An 18097-nucleotide genomic window follows, 5' to 3' on the forward strand; every position below is an offset into this window, starting at 1 on the left:
CTTCTCCTCTCCTTCTCTTTTTCTTCTTCCTCCTCCTCCTTCTGTGGGAGCTTGTTAGGAAAAGATCTTATTCTGGGAAATGCCTGCATACAAACTTCATGATAACCACCCTTGCTCACTTCTCACCCTTGCTGAGAACAAGACGTAGTGTGGAACTGAAGGTGTTGACCTTACCAGTAGAGGGCACTTTGAACCTTCAGACTCTGCCTATTCATGGGAAATGAGGCAGTCATGGCCCAGCTGATTCATTAATTTGTGGTCATTGACATTGATCCCCATTTAGTTGATTTATCTGCAGTCAGAAGTATTGATCATTAAGTCCATCAGAATGATCAGATGAGCCATGCCAAGGGCAGGTTCCCCAACAACATGGTAAGATGGCCTTAGCTGGTACATCTACAAACACTCATATATGTATATATGCAAATATGTGGTTATTTATCTATTCATTTGAATTTGTCTAAGAAATAAACTTTTTTGGAAAACGTCACTATAAATTTTAAAAATCTGATGGAAATGTACTAAGTAAATGAGCTTATAAATGTTAAAGAATACATTAACGATTTCATTAACATAATATTTTGCTTTTTCTAGAATCTGCATTTGTGGATATCCTCGACAACATGTAAGAAAATACAAAGGTGTAAATAGCAGGATCCCAGTTTCTTCAGAATTCATGGTGCAAATGTTAACAGGAGTTTATTTTGCCTTGTAAGTTTATCCCATGTACAAATTATACAACTTTTGATCTTTTGGAAAAAATGTCATCACTTAATATAATCTATGGTGAATTAGATTATAGTACTAAGATAGAAAAGCCTCTTTCAATTACCTTCTTAGATTTACATTTTAAGTATTTTTATATAGATGGATATGGAATGAAGCTCTTGACAAAGCTTGCTTCAGCAAAGTTTTTTAGAATGTTTGAAAGATTATGTATGTCACTAAGAAATAGATTATAGCAATGTTAATATATTTTGTAATAGAAGAGAATTTTAAGCAAAGTCGAAATCTTGCTTCATTCAGGGATAAAATAAGACTTAGTAAGACTTAGATGAATGCCCATGTAACGCTTTTCTTCTCTTCCATCCCTCATTCACTTTACAAGTTTTCCACAAAATTGCATTGCTTTTTACATAGCTCTCTTGCTTCATGATCTTTTCTATAGCTTTCCAAAGCCTCTCTGATTATATAAGAAATTAAGAGCATAAATATTTTAGCATGCTTATAGAATGTTGTTTGTCATGATTATGTAAAGTAAGTGAATTTTTAGTTAGTTGGAATTTATCTAGCACAGAAATGCTTCATAAATGTTTGTTGAACAAAGGGATATTTGGATATTTGGCTAGCAGGAGGAAGTCAGATATTGTGCCGTTAGTATGGCAGTGGAAGTGAAAAATCTTATTCTTCTCTCTCTTCATTCCTTTCATCCTGCTGTGTCTAGGAAGATCTGTCATCTCCAGAATCACAATTAAGTCTGGACAGGGCTTTAGGAAAATGTATTGCTGTTAGGTTTCAGAAGTCTTCATTGATTTACTGAGAGCAATAATATTTTCTCAGGCTCAGGAGGGAACAAAAATGACGACTGCTCCATATTTCTGGAAGTTGAGAGGACAGCAAATCTTATTTACATGTTTCATGTGATCTGTAGAAGTATCTTCTGATCCACCCCAAGATAGGACAGTTGTCATTTATAATTACTCGTACCTTACATGAGAGCTGTATGTTGAGACCACTCATATGTTTGAGAGCAACCATCAGAACCAAGATTGCCTTTTGTACACCCTAGACAACATTTTGAAAACATATACCTCTTTTGTGTCACTGTCCCCTTGGGGCCTGGAGCCTTTATTGTAACATGTATACAAACATAACCTATGTCAGTCAATCAGATATTTATCAAGTACCTACTATGTCTATACATGACATACAAAATAGAATTTTCTGGCAATTAATATGTGCAATTATTTTAAAATCATCTTCCAAATTTACCTCCCCGGTATAGTCCTCTTCCCATGTATTACACCCTAGAGGGTTCTCTGCCTTGCCAGTTCCTGGTTCTAGCTGTTCCGCCCATTGATTCTGCCTCCCAGGTATTTACAAGCTAAGGCCACCTCCAAGACCCTGGGCCTTGCCTCACCTCCCAGAATCAGAGGTAATCAAACCTGAGCCTGAATAAGAATTCCTTCTTGCAGCCTCTCCAACAGTGTTTATCCAGCTTCTTCTTGAAGACCTCTAGTGCAGGAGGACCCCCCACCTCCTCAAACAACCCATCCCACCTTTGGGTGGCTCTCATTGTGGATGGGCTGAATCCTGTCTCTGAGTCCCTTCCCCTCACTGTTTCTGTCGCTCACTCCTAAAACTGAGAGAACCAATCTAGTCCTTAGGCAGTGGGACTGTGTTTCACATCTTCACAGTCTTCCTTCCCAGGTCTTGTGTGCATTGACTTCCAGCTGTAACGGGCAGGAACATTAGGTCTTCTAATTTAGAGAGACTGAAAGCAGACTTGTGTAGATGTGCTGATGTCTAAACACCCTAGACCGTCCTTCTCTGACCATTGTAAAGACTGAAGTGACCTCTGTGGGCTGCTGCTGTCCTCGGGTGCTGCCCTGTGGCTGTCTTTGGCGCTGCCTGGCTTCTCACTTTCATTAGTTTTCCTTCCAGCTGCAAACAGACTTAACCACAGAACACGTGAGGTTCTGCCAGTATATTTCACATACAAAAATACCAACCCAGGGGATCTGGCTACATAATAACCTGAGCATAAAGGAAAGGCCAGAAATTTTTAAGTCAAACAGAGGAAATTAAGCTTGTTTTTGTACCCCTAGATTGTTGTATGTTTATAGTGTTTTTAATACATAATTTGTCAGTCAGGCATCAAGTATTTGTTAAGGTCTCTTATGTGCCAAGCACTGTGCTAGGCACCTAGGGATACAAAGAAAATTTTAAAAAATCCCTGATCTCAGGGAGTGTACCATCTGATGGGGGAAACAACGTGCTCACAACTCCATACAAGCAAGCTCAGTACAACATCAGTGGAAAACAAGCTCCGTGGAGGGAAGGCCGTAAAGGGGCATGGGGAAAGGCTTCCTGGAGAAGGGGGGATTTCACCTGGTAATTGGTGGAAGGCAAGGAAGGCAGAGACTCAGGTGAGGAGGAAGAGAATACTGAAATTCATCATTTAGAAGGAAAAATACATTCAGCATCAACATTTTCTCTCAGAACCTATATCTTCAACCTGCTCCACAGTAGAGTTGAGGAAAACACAACTTTAGAAGTGGCCATCACTCCTGGGCCAACCACGTGGATACATTCCAAACAAATTACCGGACTGGGGCTGTGCCATCCTATGTTTCCTTGTGGCCTCCCTCACTCATCACACAGAACATTTCTGATCCCTGAGTGAAGATAGAGAACTTTTTAAAAAGTCTTTTTGTGAAAACTTTTCATCTTCCACATGGCTGCCAATGTACCATCCCTAAAGCCCAGGCCTAGCCACCTCCTCCTTCTTCTTGGAAGCTTAATTGGCTCCCTCTAGGATCAAATCTCAATTCTAAAGTTGGGCCTTTCGAGCCCTTTGCATCCTGTATCCAGCCTCCCTTTCTAGGCTCGCTGCCCACTCCTTCACATACTCGGCTTGTAGTCCAGCTGGCCCGCTGGCTGCTCCCTTCGCGGTATTCCATCCAGCATCTCATTCTTTGGCCCAGCGTGCACCTCCGGCCTAGAAATGCCTGCCTGCCTCCCTTGGCTTCTTCCCCTTCCCAAGCGCCACCTCCTCCAGGAGGCCTTTCCTGATTCGTTCATTCCAGTGTATCAGTGCTGCCTCTCTCCACCTGCCCTCCGAAATGACTTTGTGTTGCTTTTCTATGTATGTATTTATTGTTTGAGTCTCCAACAGAATGGAAGCTTAAGGCAGGGGAAAGTTCTTTCATGTTTGTCTCTTTGTCCCTATCAGCTAGCACAGTGTGTGGCACACAGTAACTGCTTAGTGAAAGCTGTTGAATGAATGAAGGCGCTTGCATCTAACTTCTGGGTGAAAATCCAAACACCAACTCTCATTGTTTTAACACATGGCCACGAAAAGAGATGAGGGCCATCAGGTTTACCCTCCAGTAGCAGCATCTCATTCCCTTCTGCTTTCAGTCCAGCTGCCGAGCCAGTCTGCTCCTGCGCTGCCTTCTAGGTGCCAGCTCCTGGATTTGGGTGCAGATAGTGGGCCTCTCTTATCCATTGTCCATCCTTATTGTTGGGCCTCTCATATCCATTGTCCATCCTAATCGTTGGGCCAGGCCAGGCTTGTGACAGCCTTGGTCCTGTCTCTGAAACGCCCCTTCATCTTCATGGGCTTCTCCTGATATCTCTGTAAGACTTGCAGCTTACATTTCATTAAAGTTGGAATAATTAGTCTATCCGTTAAAAGAGCGTCATGTACACTTCCTAAGGACTTTATCAGAATACTTAGGAATAAAAAGGCAAATGTTACAGGGCATATCCCATTAAATGCTGCAGGAGATGTATGGCAGTTTAACCAAACAGTGCTCTAAATGTTCATTCCAGGATATATAACTGACTACATTTTGTTCTACTTTGAAGTTGTACCTTGTTTATCTGACTGCCATTCTATAAATAGAAAAATATTCTTTAGGGAAAAAAGGTACATCCATAAATTTTTTTTGTATTAATATTCACAGGCTTCTTAATACATTAAAAAGGAATTCAAAGATTTAAAACTATTTCAGGGAGTGGAATGGAGAGGCAGTACACTAATCTGGTTAGGCATCGCTCTCATGGAAGATAAACGTTGTGATGTTTGATTGTGATTTTGTTTGTGTATATAGAGTTAATGAAGAAAGTTACACACTTTGGATTTAATTTTTGTAGTTATAATGGAGAATGGGATATGGCTCAGACGGCCCTGGAAGATGTCCTGTACCGAGCCCAGTTGGAATTGTATCCCGAACCGCTGCTGGTACGTGCTTCACAGCTCAGTCCACTCCAGCTGGACTCTGGGATTTCTCTGCTTTGAATTATGATAAGCAGTGGAGCCCGTGTTCACAACGTCTGAAACACTCTGCTAATTCTCAGTCATTTAGCACCTTGTCTTGCAGGGCAATGAATGGTTATGCATGAAAAGAAACTCCGTAATTGTTAAAGCGTCCTGAGACCATCGCTGGGCGCCCTCCTGGCTCTGTGATAAGTCATTACAGTCTGTCCATTCGTGTGTGTGATGTCCACAAGTATTGGCTTGTTAGTAGTTGGCATCTAACTTAATATATGGAAACTTTAACTTCATCTTTGTATGCTTGTGTCTTCTGGAGAGTATACATTTATTCCCTTATCCGTTTCCTTAAAAGCGTAATAGGAGTTTAAGTTGTATACACATTTATTTATTTCATGTTGATAATTTAAGTAATTTCTTTCCTCCTTAGGTTGCTAATGCAATAAAGACTTCATTGCCTGCGGTTGCCATGCAATCTAGTAAGGAGGGTAAAAGATGCATTCAGGTTGAAATTACACCAACTTCATCGCGAATATCCAGAAATGCTGTAACCAGCATGTCAATAAGAGGGCATAGATGGAAAAGACACGGTGAGGAGCGTGTGCTCTAACAAGAGTGTTGTTCATTGCGAAATACTAATAAGCCAGGTGATCTTTCCCTTATAGTGTTACTTCAGGGATGGAAATATGTAAGTAAATGGAACTTTGGTGACCTGGAAAGTGTTAATGACCCTCTAAGTATCGACTTAATTTATTATCAAAGCATGCCTCAGTCCCAAGGGAGAATTCACATGCCTGGTGCATACAGATGCTCTGCACAACATGTTAGTGAATGAAAATTAGCTTTGATTTATTTCTCAGACATTTTTATTTCAAATAGAAGAGGTGTAATTCAAATGGAAAAATGTAATTGCACTCATTCTATATTTTTGGCTTTTGTGCTTCTGTGAATGACTATGCACCGAATGTTGCTTAATAAAGGTTCTGATTGCTAAATGGCCAAGCCAGCAGGGAGGCGTAGGGGTTGAGACAGAACGAATAGCAGTGGTTTTATGGTTTTTTCCTTTTCCCTTGTTGAGGAATATCACAATATAACAACAGCTTCGAGCCTTTCTGTTTCTTTGGAATGAGATTTTTCTTTGTAAACTCTATCATTGTTTCAACAGTTCGTGACTTTCATCGTTTTAGATTTTGCTGGCGTTTGCTAGTGTTTCTTAGTGCTGTCTTCTCTACTTCTCTCCTCTTTCCTAACTCGTCCTTAATGGGTCTCCTCCTCCTCCTCCTCTTCATCAACCTTCCCCTCCCCCTTCCTCAAAGAGTGATCCCAGATTGGGAAAGGGAGCGGGACCTTCCTGGGGAGCAGCTTCCAATATGGAAGGGTCTATTTGGAGGCGGAGGAAAATGAAACAAAATCCATTTCCCCGCTCTCTTTCTGTTGACCAAGATAGTCCTAGTAGCTCCTGTTCTTGTCGGTGAGTCTGGTTTCAGCTGCTGCTTTGGTCTCTGGGACTGAGGGAAAATAAGCAAAGGAGACAAATGAGAAAACCAGGGGCTGCCCTTGGGGGTGAGCGAGGAGGTGGACAGTGATTGATAGACAAAACTTTGGAGCTTGATGAAGTGACCACTGAAGTAAAGAAGTTTTCTCTTTTCAGTGAATTCTTCCATAACTTAAACTCGTGCCCCAGACTTTGGAAAGCACTTCAAGAAAGGCATAAAAATGGTGATAATTCCCATTAGTAGGATATCGTTTGGTGATTTAAGACACATAAGCCATATGTGACTCTCTGTTTTAAAACATAGCAGTTACTCTTAGAGATTTGTCATTTTAGAAAACTATGCTACTGTCCTAAACACAGAGAGGAGTGAACAAAAGATGAAACCCACTTGATTGGAGATGATAGCCTATTGCAGATTGATTCGCTTGTTGCTGTAATCATCAGTAAGCGTAGCAATGGGTTCCTTCCGATCCATGCCAGCCACGGTGAGCTGCCCATCACAGAATCCACAAGGGCCTCGTTCTCCAGCAGATCAGCTGGAGATTCTACCGAAGGAACCAGCGGTAAAGAATCTTGTCTTTCCCTTCCAATTTCTTGTCTTGCCAAGATAAACAGAGAAGAAATCGTACCGCGATTGAAACTTTCCCAGGTGCTGAAAACCGGTGCCTGGATTCTCAGTGTTGCAAGAGACCCCAGAAGGCGGCTAATCCGATGCTTACCCTTCCTGACGTGTGCTCAGCAAGCCCATGGCTCCCATGGGGACAGGGAGCTCCCTACCTTCCTAGGCAGCCCTGGTCCGTTGCTGGAGAGGCTGCCATCACTGTAATTGCCCCTTTTGGGTCTGCTGCTCTTCTGTGGGATCGAGTAAAGTACGACTGGTTCTTTTGTCCACATGCCATCCCTCCAGGCATTTCTAAGCTAGAAGTGTGTTTCCCCACTAAGTTTTTTCTTCTCTAGGCTAAACATCTCCTTTATTAAAAAAAAAAAAAAAGTAACCAGAAAATTCAAACCCAGCCATATGTGTAGAAAATATATTCAAAGTAAATGAGAATCATAGTTCACAAAATGTATTTTTTGCAAGCATAATCCTAAACTTTTTCTTAAGAGAAGAGATTGCTCTATCAATCACCTTACCATTTATGTTTTTGGTTCTATCATTAGATCTGGATTGATCCTGTTTTGGGCTAGCAGGTGCCTTGTCAAACTCATTGTCAATTCTTGGGGGGCTCTTTCTTAGGCTGTGGCCTAAGAAAAAAGCCTTGGTTTTCCCCCATACCCTTCTTGCTTTTAATTGGTCACTCCCTGCAACCGAAGCCCAAAGGTGAGTCTTCTTAACTGTGACAGTCTTACTGATGAAAATCTCTGAGGGTCCATGTTATATACAGCCAAGGGGACTTCAGTCCCACAAAGTAGAACCAGAGTCCAGTTTTGTCCCACTGTGGCTAGCTCATTGTTTGGGACCTAGGAAGTGCTTTATCAGTGAGTGCTTGCCTGACCTTGGGGTCCGGATTCTCCTCTTCGAGCCCCTTGTCCATTGTATCCAGGACCTTTTCCTCTGATTGCTCAGGCACTCTGTGCTATTCCTCTTTGGGTACAGTATTGACTTTATTTCCCTTTGTCTCTTTTGGTCCCCAAGTTCTGCTGAACTAAAAATGTTGATCCCTCCGTAGCCTTTATGTCTGTGGTCTGAAGGATAGGGACCAGAAGCTCCAGCCTAGGGAGCTAGGGTGACTAGTTAGGAAGTTAAAGGATGCCCTCTTTCCTTCTGGCTCTCCCTCTTTCTTCTTCCCCATCTGCCACTTTTTCCTCTTCTTATTTCTTCTCCTTCTTCCCCTTCCCTTCTCTTCTACTACCCCATTCTGACAGTCTACCCATTGCTACCCATTTGAGGATGTAAGGTGAGAAGTGGGTGAGCAGGGGTGGGGGCGTAGCAGGGGCAAAGTTTCCAGGCAGAAAGGATGGGGGGAGGGGAGAGCAAGGGGAAAGAAGGAAGAGAGAAAAGGAGATTTCCCTCTGAAAAGAGACCTTGGGGCTGGCATCAGAGACTGTCTCTCCATAGAAACAGACCCACAAAAGATTGCCCTACACTTGGGGCATGATACAGAGGGGTGTATTACTTCAGACCGTTTTCAGTGACTGAAAATACACTTATTATTATGGCTTCTGAAAATTTACTTAAGTCTTAACCATCTAAACTATATTCCTATGAATTATCTTAATTTATGAACATTTAAAAACACGTTCTGGAACTAAGTTAAGACCTGGGCATCTTTAGGAATGTAATCACTTGAACAATGTCTCTGCAAGGAAAGTGTGTCTACGACTACCCAAAAGCCTTTTTTATAGCACATGTCGTGAAGTGCTGAAGTTTTAATGTTGTTTCTTAGCTTCCAGTTCTTGGGGAAGTTTTTATTACTGTTACTCACATCTCTGCATTTCACTTTCCTAATGTTACCTTTTGTCTCACTCCATTCTCTGACCACGTGTGTCCTGCCCCTCACTTTCCAGTCCTGACTGCCAGGCAAGTGGCATTAGATACAGTGGAAGCCATCTGACCAGACGTGTGTGTGTGTGTGTGTGTGTGTGTGTGTGTGTGTGTGTGTGTAGGTGGGTGGGTGTTTTCATATATTCATTCTATGGAGATAGCTTTTGGGGATTGGGGGTCACATGACAGGAAATTTAACTAGTCTTCAGAATATTTCACTTTTCAACCAGTGTTGTTTGGACACAATTATTCAGTCTTGTTTTTTAAAACTTTTCTTTTTAATTTGAAGATTTGAGAAGTTATTTAAAATGTAATAATTTTCTTTCGGTGCAGATGTTTTCAGAATAGCATTAGAACATGGAGTGGTCATTTTTACCTCTCAATGACAGTTTAAGAATTATCTCTATTTATTACTGACACTTTTCAGTTTGTATTATTTCTTCAAGGGTGGAGAAGATGGCTCAGGGGAAGGAGGAAACATTCCAGGCGAGGGAGTAACCCGGCCCAGCTGTTTCCAAGGCTGGGCCGGTTCTAGATGGGAGGGAGACCGGAAGGGGGAAAGGCAGAATATGAAGGTGAGAAAGGGTTGAGGGAAGGGGAAAGACCGAAGAAAAGAAGCATTAAATAAGGTAAGATTTGGTGTTCTAGGTTAGGAGAGAGAAGAGAGGAACAAAAGCTGTGGTGCTGATGCCAAGTGAGATGGCGTTCAGCTTGGTGAAGCCCTGCCCCCTCCCCTGGGCAGTCCCAGATGTCACTCCCAAAGCCTTTCTCACTCACCTTTCAATCCTGAAGCGACAACTTGCCATCTTTTGCATTGAATACCTCTCACTCTCAGTTTCCAGCAGATCCACATAAGTTAACCTCATTCATCTTCTGCCCCTTTGTGCTCCCAGCCTTTCTTGGCCACTCATTTCTGTGCTCTCTGTGTGGCTTCCTCATTCCGTCCCCTAGTCCTGCTCCCTGTGCCTGTAGTGCTCTAGGTATCTTTCTTTCTGTCTTTGAAAATATTTTCAAAAAAATATTTAAGTGTCAAAATTATGGTTTGCCTTAGTTAAGGTATATTTACAAACGATTGGTTGTTTTTTACTAGATTATTCTCCAGCCAAAGGATTCACTTAGTAAATAAATGGGACTCCAAATCTTTATGATTATTCACTCTTTTTTGTAACTTGGATGCTTATGTCAGTATTGAGGTTGCAGTGTGTCAGTCTCTCTAGGGACTGACTTTGCTTTGCTTAGGTGTGCCTTGGTTTTTGCAGTGTCATTATTCCTGTGAGATCATATATAAATCAGATTTTTAGAAATCAAGTCTCATTTTGAAACCATTGGAGGAGCTTACTTTTTAAAGTGATCTTATGGTAAATCGTTTTGTAAGACAAAAAAAATTTTTTAATGTTTTTCTTTGTAATTTTGGATGTTTATACATTGAATTTACTTAAAGTAGCAAACATAAGGATTATTTAGCCCAGTACCATGCATGACAGTAGGACTGTCATTTGATGGTAGTGATCTATTGGGTAAGAAGTATGTTTGCAGCTCTGAAGGAGATAGTCTTCTTAATGTTATTATCTAATATTTGTTACAATGCCGAGCTTGGTGACTTTTCAGAATCCTTTCCTATTATCTCGTTTTTTCAGAAGCAAGTGACATATTTGCATAAGAACATAAGCTAACGCAGGACTTGGGTATAGAAAACACAGTGTGGATCCGGGAGCAGGATTCATTGCAGGAGCAGGGAGTTAGATGGAACAAAGACCCTTTCTTGAATGATTGGATGTTGGAATTTTACTCTGCCCTTAGATGGTTGTACTAAATGCAACTGAGTTATATTTTTAAGAGTGATAAGGCTAGATGTTTAGGCTTAGACAACCTCAGGAGTCCAAACCACAGCTGTGGAATCCATTGTAATTGCTACAGGTAGGGAAAAGCCATCGAAAGGTGAGAAATCTACTCTTTTTGTTGGTTTTCAAATTTGACGGTCTAAGCACTCTGAGAGTTTGAGGATGCTTAATTTCCCAGAATTTTGAAAGTTCAGAGAAACTAACAAAACCATTTCGATTAGATCAAAACAGTGCAGGATCTAAAAGCCATTACGAGTCCTTGCCTCCTGCATAATGACAAGTGGAACAGTTTGCAGTCATGAGAACTAGTAAGGCAGAGAGAGCATCTTTATTAAGGAAGCAAACACAATTGAATCTGAAAAAGTACAGATTGGGAAGAGCAAAGAAACGAACAGACTCTGAGAGAGACGAGGATCTTGGGCTCACACTGAGGGCTGGCCTTGGCGGCAGGAGGATACTCCAGAAGAGGTGGTTGGGGGAAAGCATTTGAATTATAATAGGAGATGGTTAACTTCAAAACAGCAAATGAAAAAAGCTGGTTTTTGCCAGCTTTCTGCCTCTGACGACTGGGAACGATGGCTGGTACGCTGGAGGCTCCTACTTAGCTGAGATGCTTTCCCAGATTCATAGCAACATATCTGATAGCTCTTTACATAGGACCAATATAGCTCAGTACTGTGCAGGAGTTGATTTGGACCCCAATCACCTTTTTTTTTTTTTTTAACAGTTTTCCTTAAATTTTTGTAGAAAAAAATAAATACATACAAAGCTAAAATTCTCATGTTAATGAGCTTTAGTCAAACTGGGTTTTATGTAGAGTTATTATTTTGGGAAAATTTGAACATGTTCGGTAAATGGGTTTTTTTGTTGTTATATAAAGCTGTAATGGCTGCTATGGTTTATTTACAAAATCAAATATAATTATTTGTGTTAAATATATCCCAAAACAGGTTTAGAAACATATTATTTAAAATCTTAACAGTTAAAAGAATAGCAAGTTCTAGTGAATAAAGACACATCAGGCCTAAATTATTCTAACTGGTACTTATGTGATTTTTAGGAAAAAAAAATTCTTTCAGTACCTTAGTTTACGCATTTACAAAATGTAATTTAATTGGTAATGAGTTGCTATTTGACCACTTTACCTAGGCAATGTTAAAATTCATGAGTTAGCATCAGGAAGTAATTTTTAGTTTTTTGGGACAAAGATAGAGTTAACATAAAATGTTTTAATTACCATTCATGTACACACACGTGTGTATACGTACACATGCATATATGTATACACATACATGTATACATGTGTATACACACATACACACACATATAAATGCCCCACCTGGACTTCACAATTACCAGATGGTGGAACTAAGGAATAAAGCAGCAGGAGGAGCAGGCTGGACTCCTTTCTGTCAGTGCTGGTTCCTGGATCCATTGGCCCCTCAGCCCGGGAGTAGCCCTTCGGTCTGCAAAGCCACAGCCCGACTCAGCATTGCTCAGGCAAGTGGTGGCCCTGGCCCTAATATCTGGAATTGAATTGGGGCATCTTAACATTGTTGATTCAAGCTTTGTACCCATTTTTTCCTAGTTGAGAACTTCAGACCATAGTTTCTATGTCACAGACACCTGTGTTCTGGCAGCCCCAATCGTACAACAGGCAGCTAAAATGAACTCGGGACTGCTCTAAAGACTAAAAACTCACTGTTTTCACCTGTAAACATTTACTAAGAAGTCAGAGCACATTCGGTCTCTAAGGTACAGTGGGATTCATGCTCAAAAACTTAGGACCAGGCAGCAGCATCACCACAGCCTCCCCTAGAGTTAGTGGTATAGTCATTTCACATCCCCATGCTGCCTCAGTTTCCTTCCCTCCATGTGGTGATGAGAACATTACTCTTTTTCACGGCATTACAATGGAAAGTGAAATAGATCGGCAATCAAGGCATCACTCTAGAAAGAAAGCGCTGTGTACACAGCAGAGTGATTGGTAGAAACATGGTTGTTTAAATTTTTTAAAATTAATTAATTTGTTCTTAGTTTTCATCGTTAACTTCCAGAAGCTTTTGAGTTTTAAATTTTCTCCCCCCTCCTTCCCCATCTCCCTCCCCAAGACAGCGTGCCATCTGATATAGGCTCTACGTATACATTGTTATTAAACATATTTTCACATTAGTGATGTTGTAAGGAAGAATTAGAACCAATAGGAGGAACCACAAGAAAAAAGAAACAAAACAGAAGAAAAAAAAAGAGCAAATAGTATGCTATGATCTGCATTCAGACTCCATAGTTCTTTATCTGGATGTGGATAACATTTTCCACCATGGGACTTTTGGAGATGTCTTAGATTCTTGCATTGCTGAGAAGGGCTAAGTCTATCAAAGTTAGTCATTGCACAACGTGGCTGTTACTATGTACATCATTCTCCTGGTTCTGCCCACTTCACTCAGCATCAGACCATATAAGTCTTTCCAGGTTTTTCTGAAGTCTGCTTGCTCATCGTTTCTTACAGCACTAAAGTATTCCATTACATTCATGTTCATTACATGAATGTACATTACATTCATGTATATTACAACTTGTTCAATCATTTATGGTTGTTTAAATTAATACAATTATAGATGCTACATTATTATTTCAGCTTATGAAAAGAATAATCAAAGTAAGCTATTACCTAAAATCTCTAAAGACCCATCTACTCTTAGTCAGCAAATGAACATTTAAGCTTATTGAACCAGTGAAACAGAGGCAGGATCTTATTATTACTTTTAAAAATGTTAGTTATTCTCAAATAACTTATTCAGGGGTTAATGCTGATTTGATACTGACAGCCTCCGCAGTCTTGAAAATCTTGAGTTTGTTTTTATACTGTATTTCCTGGTTCTCTTCCTATCCCATGTTTCCTTCAGTGTTTTCTCTTTCTCCCACAGCATCTAAATGTGGGTGGTTTCTGCAGAGTTCTGCTTCTTTGCCTTCCTCTTTCTATTCTCTCTGCCCTTAGTGATTTCTTCCATTCTCATGGCTTAGACCAGCTGCTTTCAAACTTTTTGGTCTCAGGATCCCTTTACTCTCTTAAATATTGAGGACTTCCTTCCCAAAGATCTTTTACTTCTGTGGTTGATTATATCTATCAGTATTTACCATATTAAAAATCAGAATGTCTTGGTATCATTATGAAAATAGTTTTGACTTCACCCTTTAAAGAATATCAGGGACTTCTAGGGGTCCTTGGATCACACTTTGAGAACCTCTGGCTTAAGACTATCAATTCTCTACCTCTCTCCTAAATCTTCAGAAACTTCAGCCTCTTAAGCTTTCTCAAGAACAATTTTCCATATTTCTAATTGCCTTGTTGGACACATCTGCCTAGATCTCCTGTTATCACCTCAAACTTAACATATCCAAAGTGATTTTAGCATTTCCTCCAGAACCTGTCCCACCTCTTTATTTCCCTGTTTACGTTCATGAAAACCCATTCTTTTGGTCTCCTGGGTTGAAAAACCCTAGTTATCTTTAGTCTTTTTTTTCCTACCTGAACCCATCTCCATCCAGTCAGTAGATAAATCCTGTCAATTTTCTCTCAGTAGTAGCTCTTATAGAATGTCCTAACTCTTCATTCTTCTCCCATTGTCCTCATTCAGTCATTTAATTCACCCTCTCATCTTCATCATCGTACTGGACTCATAACTGGTGTCCCCAGCTCACATCTCTACCCAAATGCACCCTAGACACACTGCTTACTCTCCAACTCATTGTGTTAGGCTCAGGTAACTTCTCTTTCTGAGGAAACCTTCAGGGGCTCCTCCTCATTGTATGCAGGATGTCATCCAAACAGGGGGGTGCCTATGGCCCTGGGACTAGGGGCAGAGTCCATAATAAGCAAATAGATTTGCTGTAGGCTGAATAAATGTCTTTTACATGCCCATGTTACAGTTTTTCAAATGAAGGTATGTCCTGTTATGGCTAATGAAATACAAATTCATTTAAAAACATACAGAACTCTTTGAGCAGCTTATTTTATGATCATGTATTTTATTAGTTTAATAGTAATAGTGCAACTACTATACAAGGGTTGTAGGGTTTTTTGTTTGTTTTTTTTTGTTTTTGTTTGTTTGTTTGTTTTTCCTAGGCAGTGGGGTTAAGTCACTTGCTTAAGGTCACACAGCTAATAAGTGTCAAGTGTCTGAGGCCCGATTTTTTTTAATCTTCATCCTCAAGAGGGTTGGAAACCCTAGTGTAGATTCTGTAGCCAGACATTCAAAGCCCTTTGCAATGCACTTCCCACCTACCTTTCTGTCTTCATTTCATGCAACCTATGCTTAAGTCTTATTACTGTTCCCTGCACTTTTCTCCATCCATTTCTTTGCTTATGCTATTCCTTCCATAGAAAGTATCCTTCCCACTCCATTTTACATTCCTTCAAATCCCGGATGAAATATTATGTTTTTTTATTTTATTGTGAACTTAACAATAGTCAGCAAATACAAATATTAAATTATACAGAGCACAAGAAAGAAGACGACACAGTAAACTTCTTTTATGAACAGTTTAAAATATATATGTGTGTGTATATGTGTATGTATATGTTTTACATATATATGTATACACACACACACACACACGCGCGAAATAAATTGCCGTAACTCTCCCATATTTACCTCCAACAACCATAAAATAGCACCCTGAAACAAATCCTAGAACAGCAGAACCAGCAAAAAGACGGGGTGAAACAATCTTTTAGCCCAAGAAGCTTGGAAGATTGGAAAGAAAAGTCTGTCTCACTTGAGTAAAAGGGGAACGCAGTCCAGCATAGGAAGTGTCCCAGCATGCCAGCTGCAAGCCCCACCTCACAAACCAGTGGGAGATCCTGAGCCCCAGTGTTGTGGGAGCAGGCGAGTGCCAATACAAGGACTTCCCATGTGCCTCAGCATAGCCAGGGAAAACTGGCAAACTCCAACTTCAAGAACCTCCATGGGCTTCAGAGTAACCAGCTGCCAATAACCAGACCTCCACATGCTTCAGTGTAGCCCTAGGGAAATACAGAAACACCCCACTGGCCTCAGCACGTGCCAGACACCAGCACTAGGACCCTGGCTTAGCACCAGAAAAGCTGCCAGACCCCTATGGCCTCCAGTAGCACCAGCAACCTCCTTACCCCACCCCCTTGGCACAGCACCAGACATGAGGGCCCCCCATAGGCCTCAGGGGAACATCAGTACAGCACAAGTAAACAGTCAGGGCCTGTAGTCCCTGGCACAAGAAGCCTGAGACAGTGCCCCAGGACTTGAGCTCAAATTTAAAATAAAGGAAAAAGGCCAAAAAATGATGAGCAGAAATCAACAACAGCAAGAAAGGAATCTGACCATAGCAAGTTGTTATGGTGACAAGACACAAACTCAGAAGAGGTCAATGATATCAAAACACTTACAGGCAAAACCCCAAACAAAAACTGGAAGTGGTTTCAAGCCCAGAAGGAATTTGTGGAAGAGTTCAAAAAGGAGCTTAAAAGTCATAAGAGAGGCAGAAGAAAAATTGGGAAAAGAAATGAGAATAATACAAGAGAATTATGAAGAAAGAGCCAATAGCTTAGAAAAAGTAAGCAACTGTTTAAAAAGTAGAATTGGGGGGCAGATAGGTGGCACAGTGGATAGAGCACTGAATCTGAAGTCAGGAGGACCTGAGTTCAAATGTGGCCTCAGACCAAACACTTGATACTTGTTAGCTGTGTGACCCTGGGCAAGTCACTAAACCCTAATTGCCCTAATAATTAAATTAATTAATTAATTAAATAAAAAGTAGAATTGGCCAAATGGAAAAGGAGACAAAAATCCACTGAAGAAAACAACTCCTTAAAGAGTACAATTGACCAAATGGAAAAAGAAATACAAAAGCTAACTGAAGAAAGCAACTCCTTAAAAGTTAGAATTGGGCACGTGGAAGCTACTGATTCTATGAAACATCAAGAATCAAACAAATTCAAAAGAATGAAAATATCCATATCCATATATATATATATATATATTCATACACACACACACACACACACATATATATATATATAGATATATATATAGATATATAGATAATACCTCATTGGAAAAAACAACTAACCTGGAAAACAGATCCATGAGATAAAATGTCAGAATCATTGGACCGCCTGAAAATCATAAGCAAAAGGAGGACCTGGACAGCATCTTTCAAGAAATTATCAAGGAAAATTGACCTGATATCCTGGAACCAGAAGGCAAAATAGGCATTGAAAGAATTCACCAATCTGTAAAGAGATCCCAAAATAAAAAATCCAAGGAACATTATAGCCAGATTACAGAACTATCAGGTCAAGGAAGAAATACTACAAGTGGCCAGAAAGAATTCAAATATCGGGGCACCATGATCAGAATTACACAGGACTTAGCAAATGCAACATTAAAGGATCAGAGGTCATGGAACATGATATTCCAGAAGGCAAAGGATCTAGGACTACAACCAAGAATCACCTACCCAGCAAAATGAAGCATAATACTTCAAGGAAAAAAATAGTCATTCAATAAAATAGAAAGATTTCAAGCTTTCATAAGGAGAAGACCAGAATTGAACAAAAAATTTGATTTCCAATATCAAGACCCAAGAAAAGCCTACAAAGGTAAAAAAGGAAAAGAAAACATAAGGGATTCAGTGGAGCTGAACTGTTTAAATCCCTATGTGGGAAGATGATAATTGTAATTCTTAAAAATTTTGCCACTAATAGTACAGCTAGAAGGAATATACCTAGAAGGTATGGATATAAGGTGAATTTGAGGGAATGACATAAAAAATAAGGGATGAGAAAGAGGAGTACACTGGGTGCAGAAAGAAGGGAGAGGTAGAATGGGGTAAATTATTTCACATGAAGAGGTGTGAAAAACCCTATTATGGTAGAGGGAAATATGGGAGAGTAGGTGATGGGCTTCACTTGAACCTTACTCTCATCAATATTGGTTCAAAGAGTCAATTGAATATAGAAATCTGTCTTACCCAACAGACAAGTAGGAGGGGAGGAGGACAGAAGAGAGAACAGACCAGGGAGACAGTAGACAGAACTATTGAGGAGGGAGAGGGTGAAAGAGAGGACAAACAGAAGGAAAAATAGGATGCAGGGAAGTACACAGTAGTAATCATAACTATGGATGTGAATGGGATGAACTCTCCCAAAAAACAGAAGTGGATAGCAGAGTAGATAACCAGAATCCTATAATATATTGTTTATAAGAAACACACTTGAAGCAGAAAGACACACACAG

General features: G+C 40.4%; 1 protein-coding gene across 4 annotated transcripts in view; it reads left to right on the forward strand.

The window, feature by feature from the left end:
- LOC114050461 (hyccin-like) overlaps positions 1-18097 on the forward strand; it is a 114483-nt gene that overhangs the window by 82767 nt on the left and 13619 nt on the right. For all 4 annotated transcript variants that reach the window (XM_027872174.1, XM_027872171.1, XM_027872173.1 and 1 more), the window contains 3 exons: positions 595-711; positions 4882-4969; positions 5430-5589. In XM_027872174.1, the coding sequence (XP_027727975.1) occupies positions 595-711; positions 4882-4969; positions 5430-5589 (365 nt within the window). The remainder of the gene's footprint in view (positions 1-594; positions 712-4881; positions 4970-5429; positions 5590-18097) is intronic.

The sequence above is a fragment of the Vombatus ursinus genome, unplaced genomic scaffold, assembly GCF_900497805.2.
Source record: "Vombatus ursinus unplaced genomic scaffold, bare-nosed wombat genome assembly UNPS02014799.1, whole genome shotgun sequence".
Lineage (NCBI taxonomy): Eukaryota > Metazoa > Chordata > Mammalia > Diprotodontia > Vombatidae > Vombatus > Vombatus ursinus.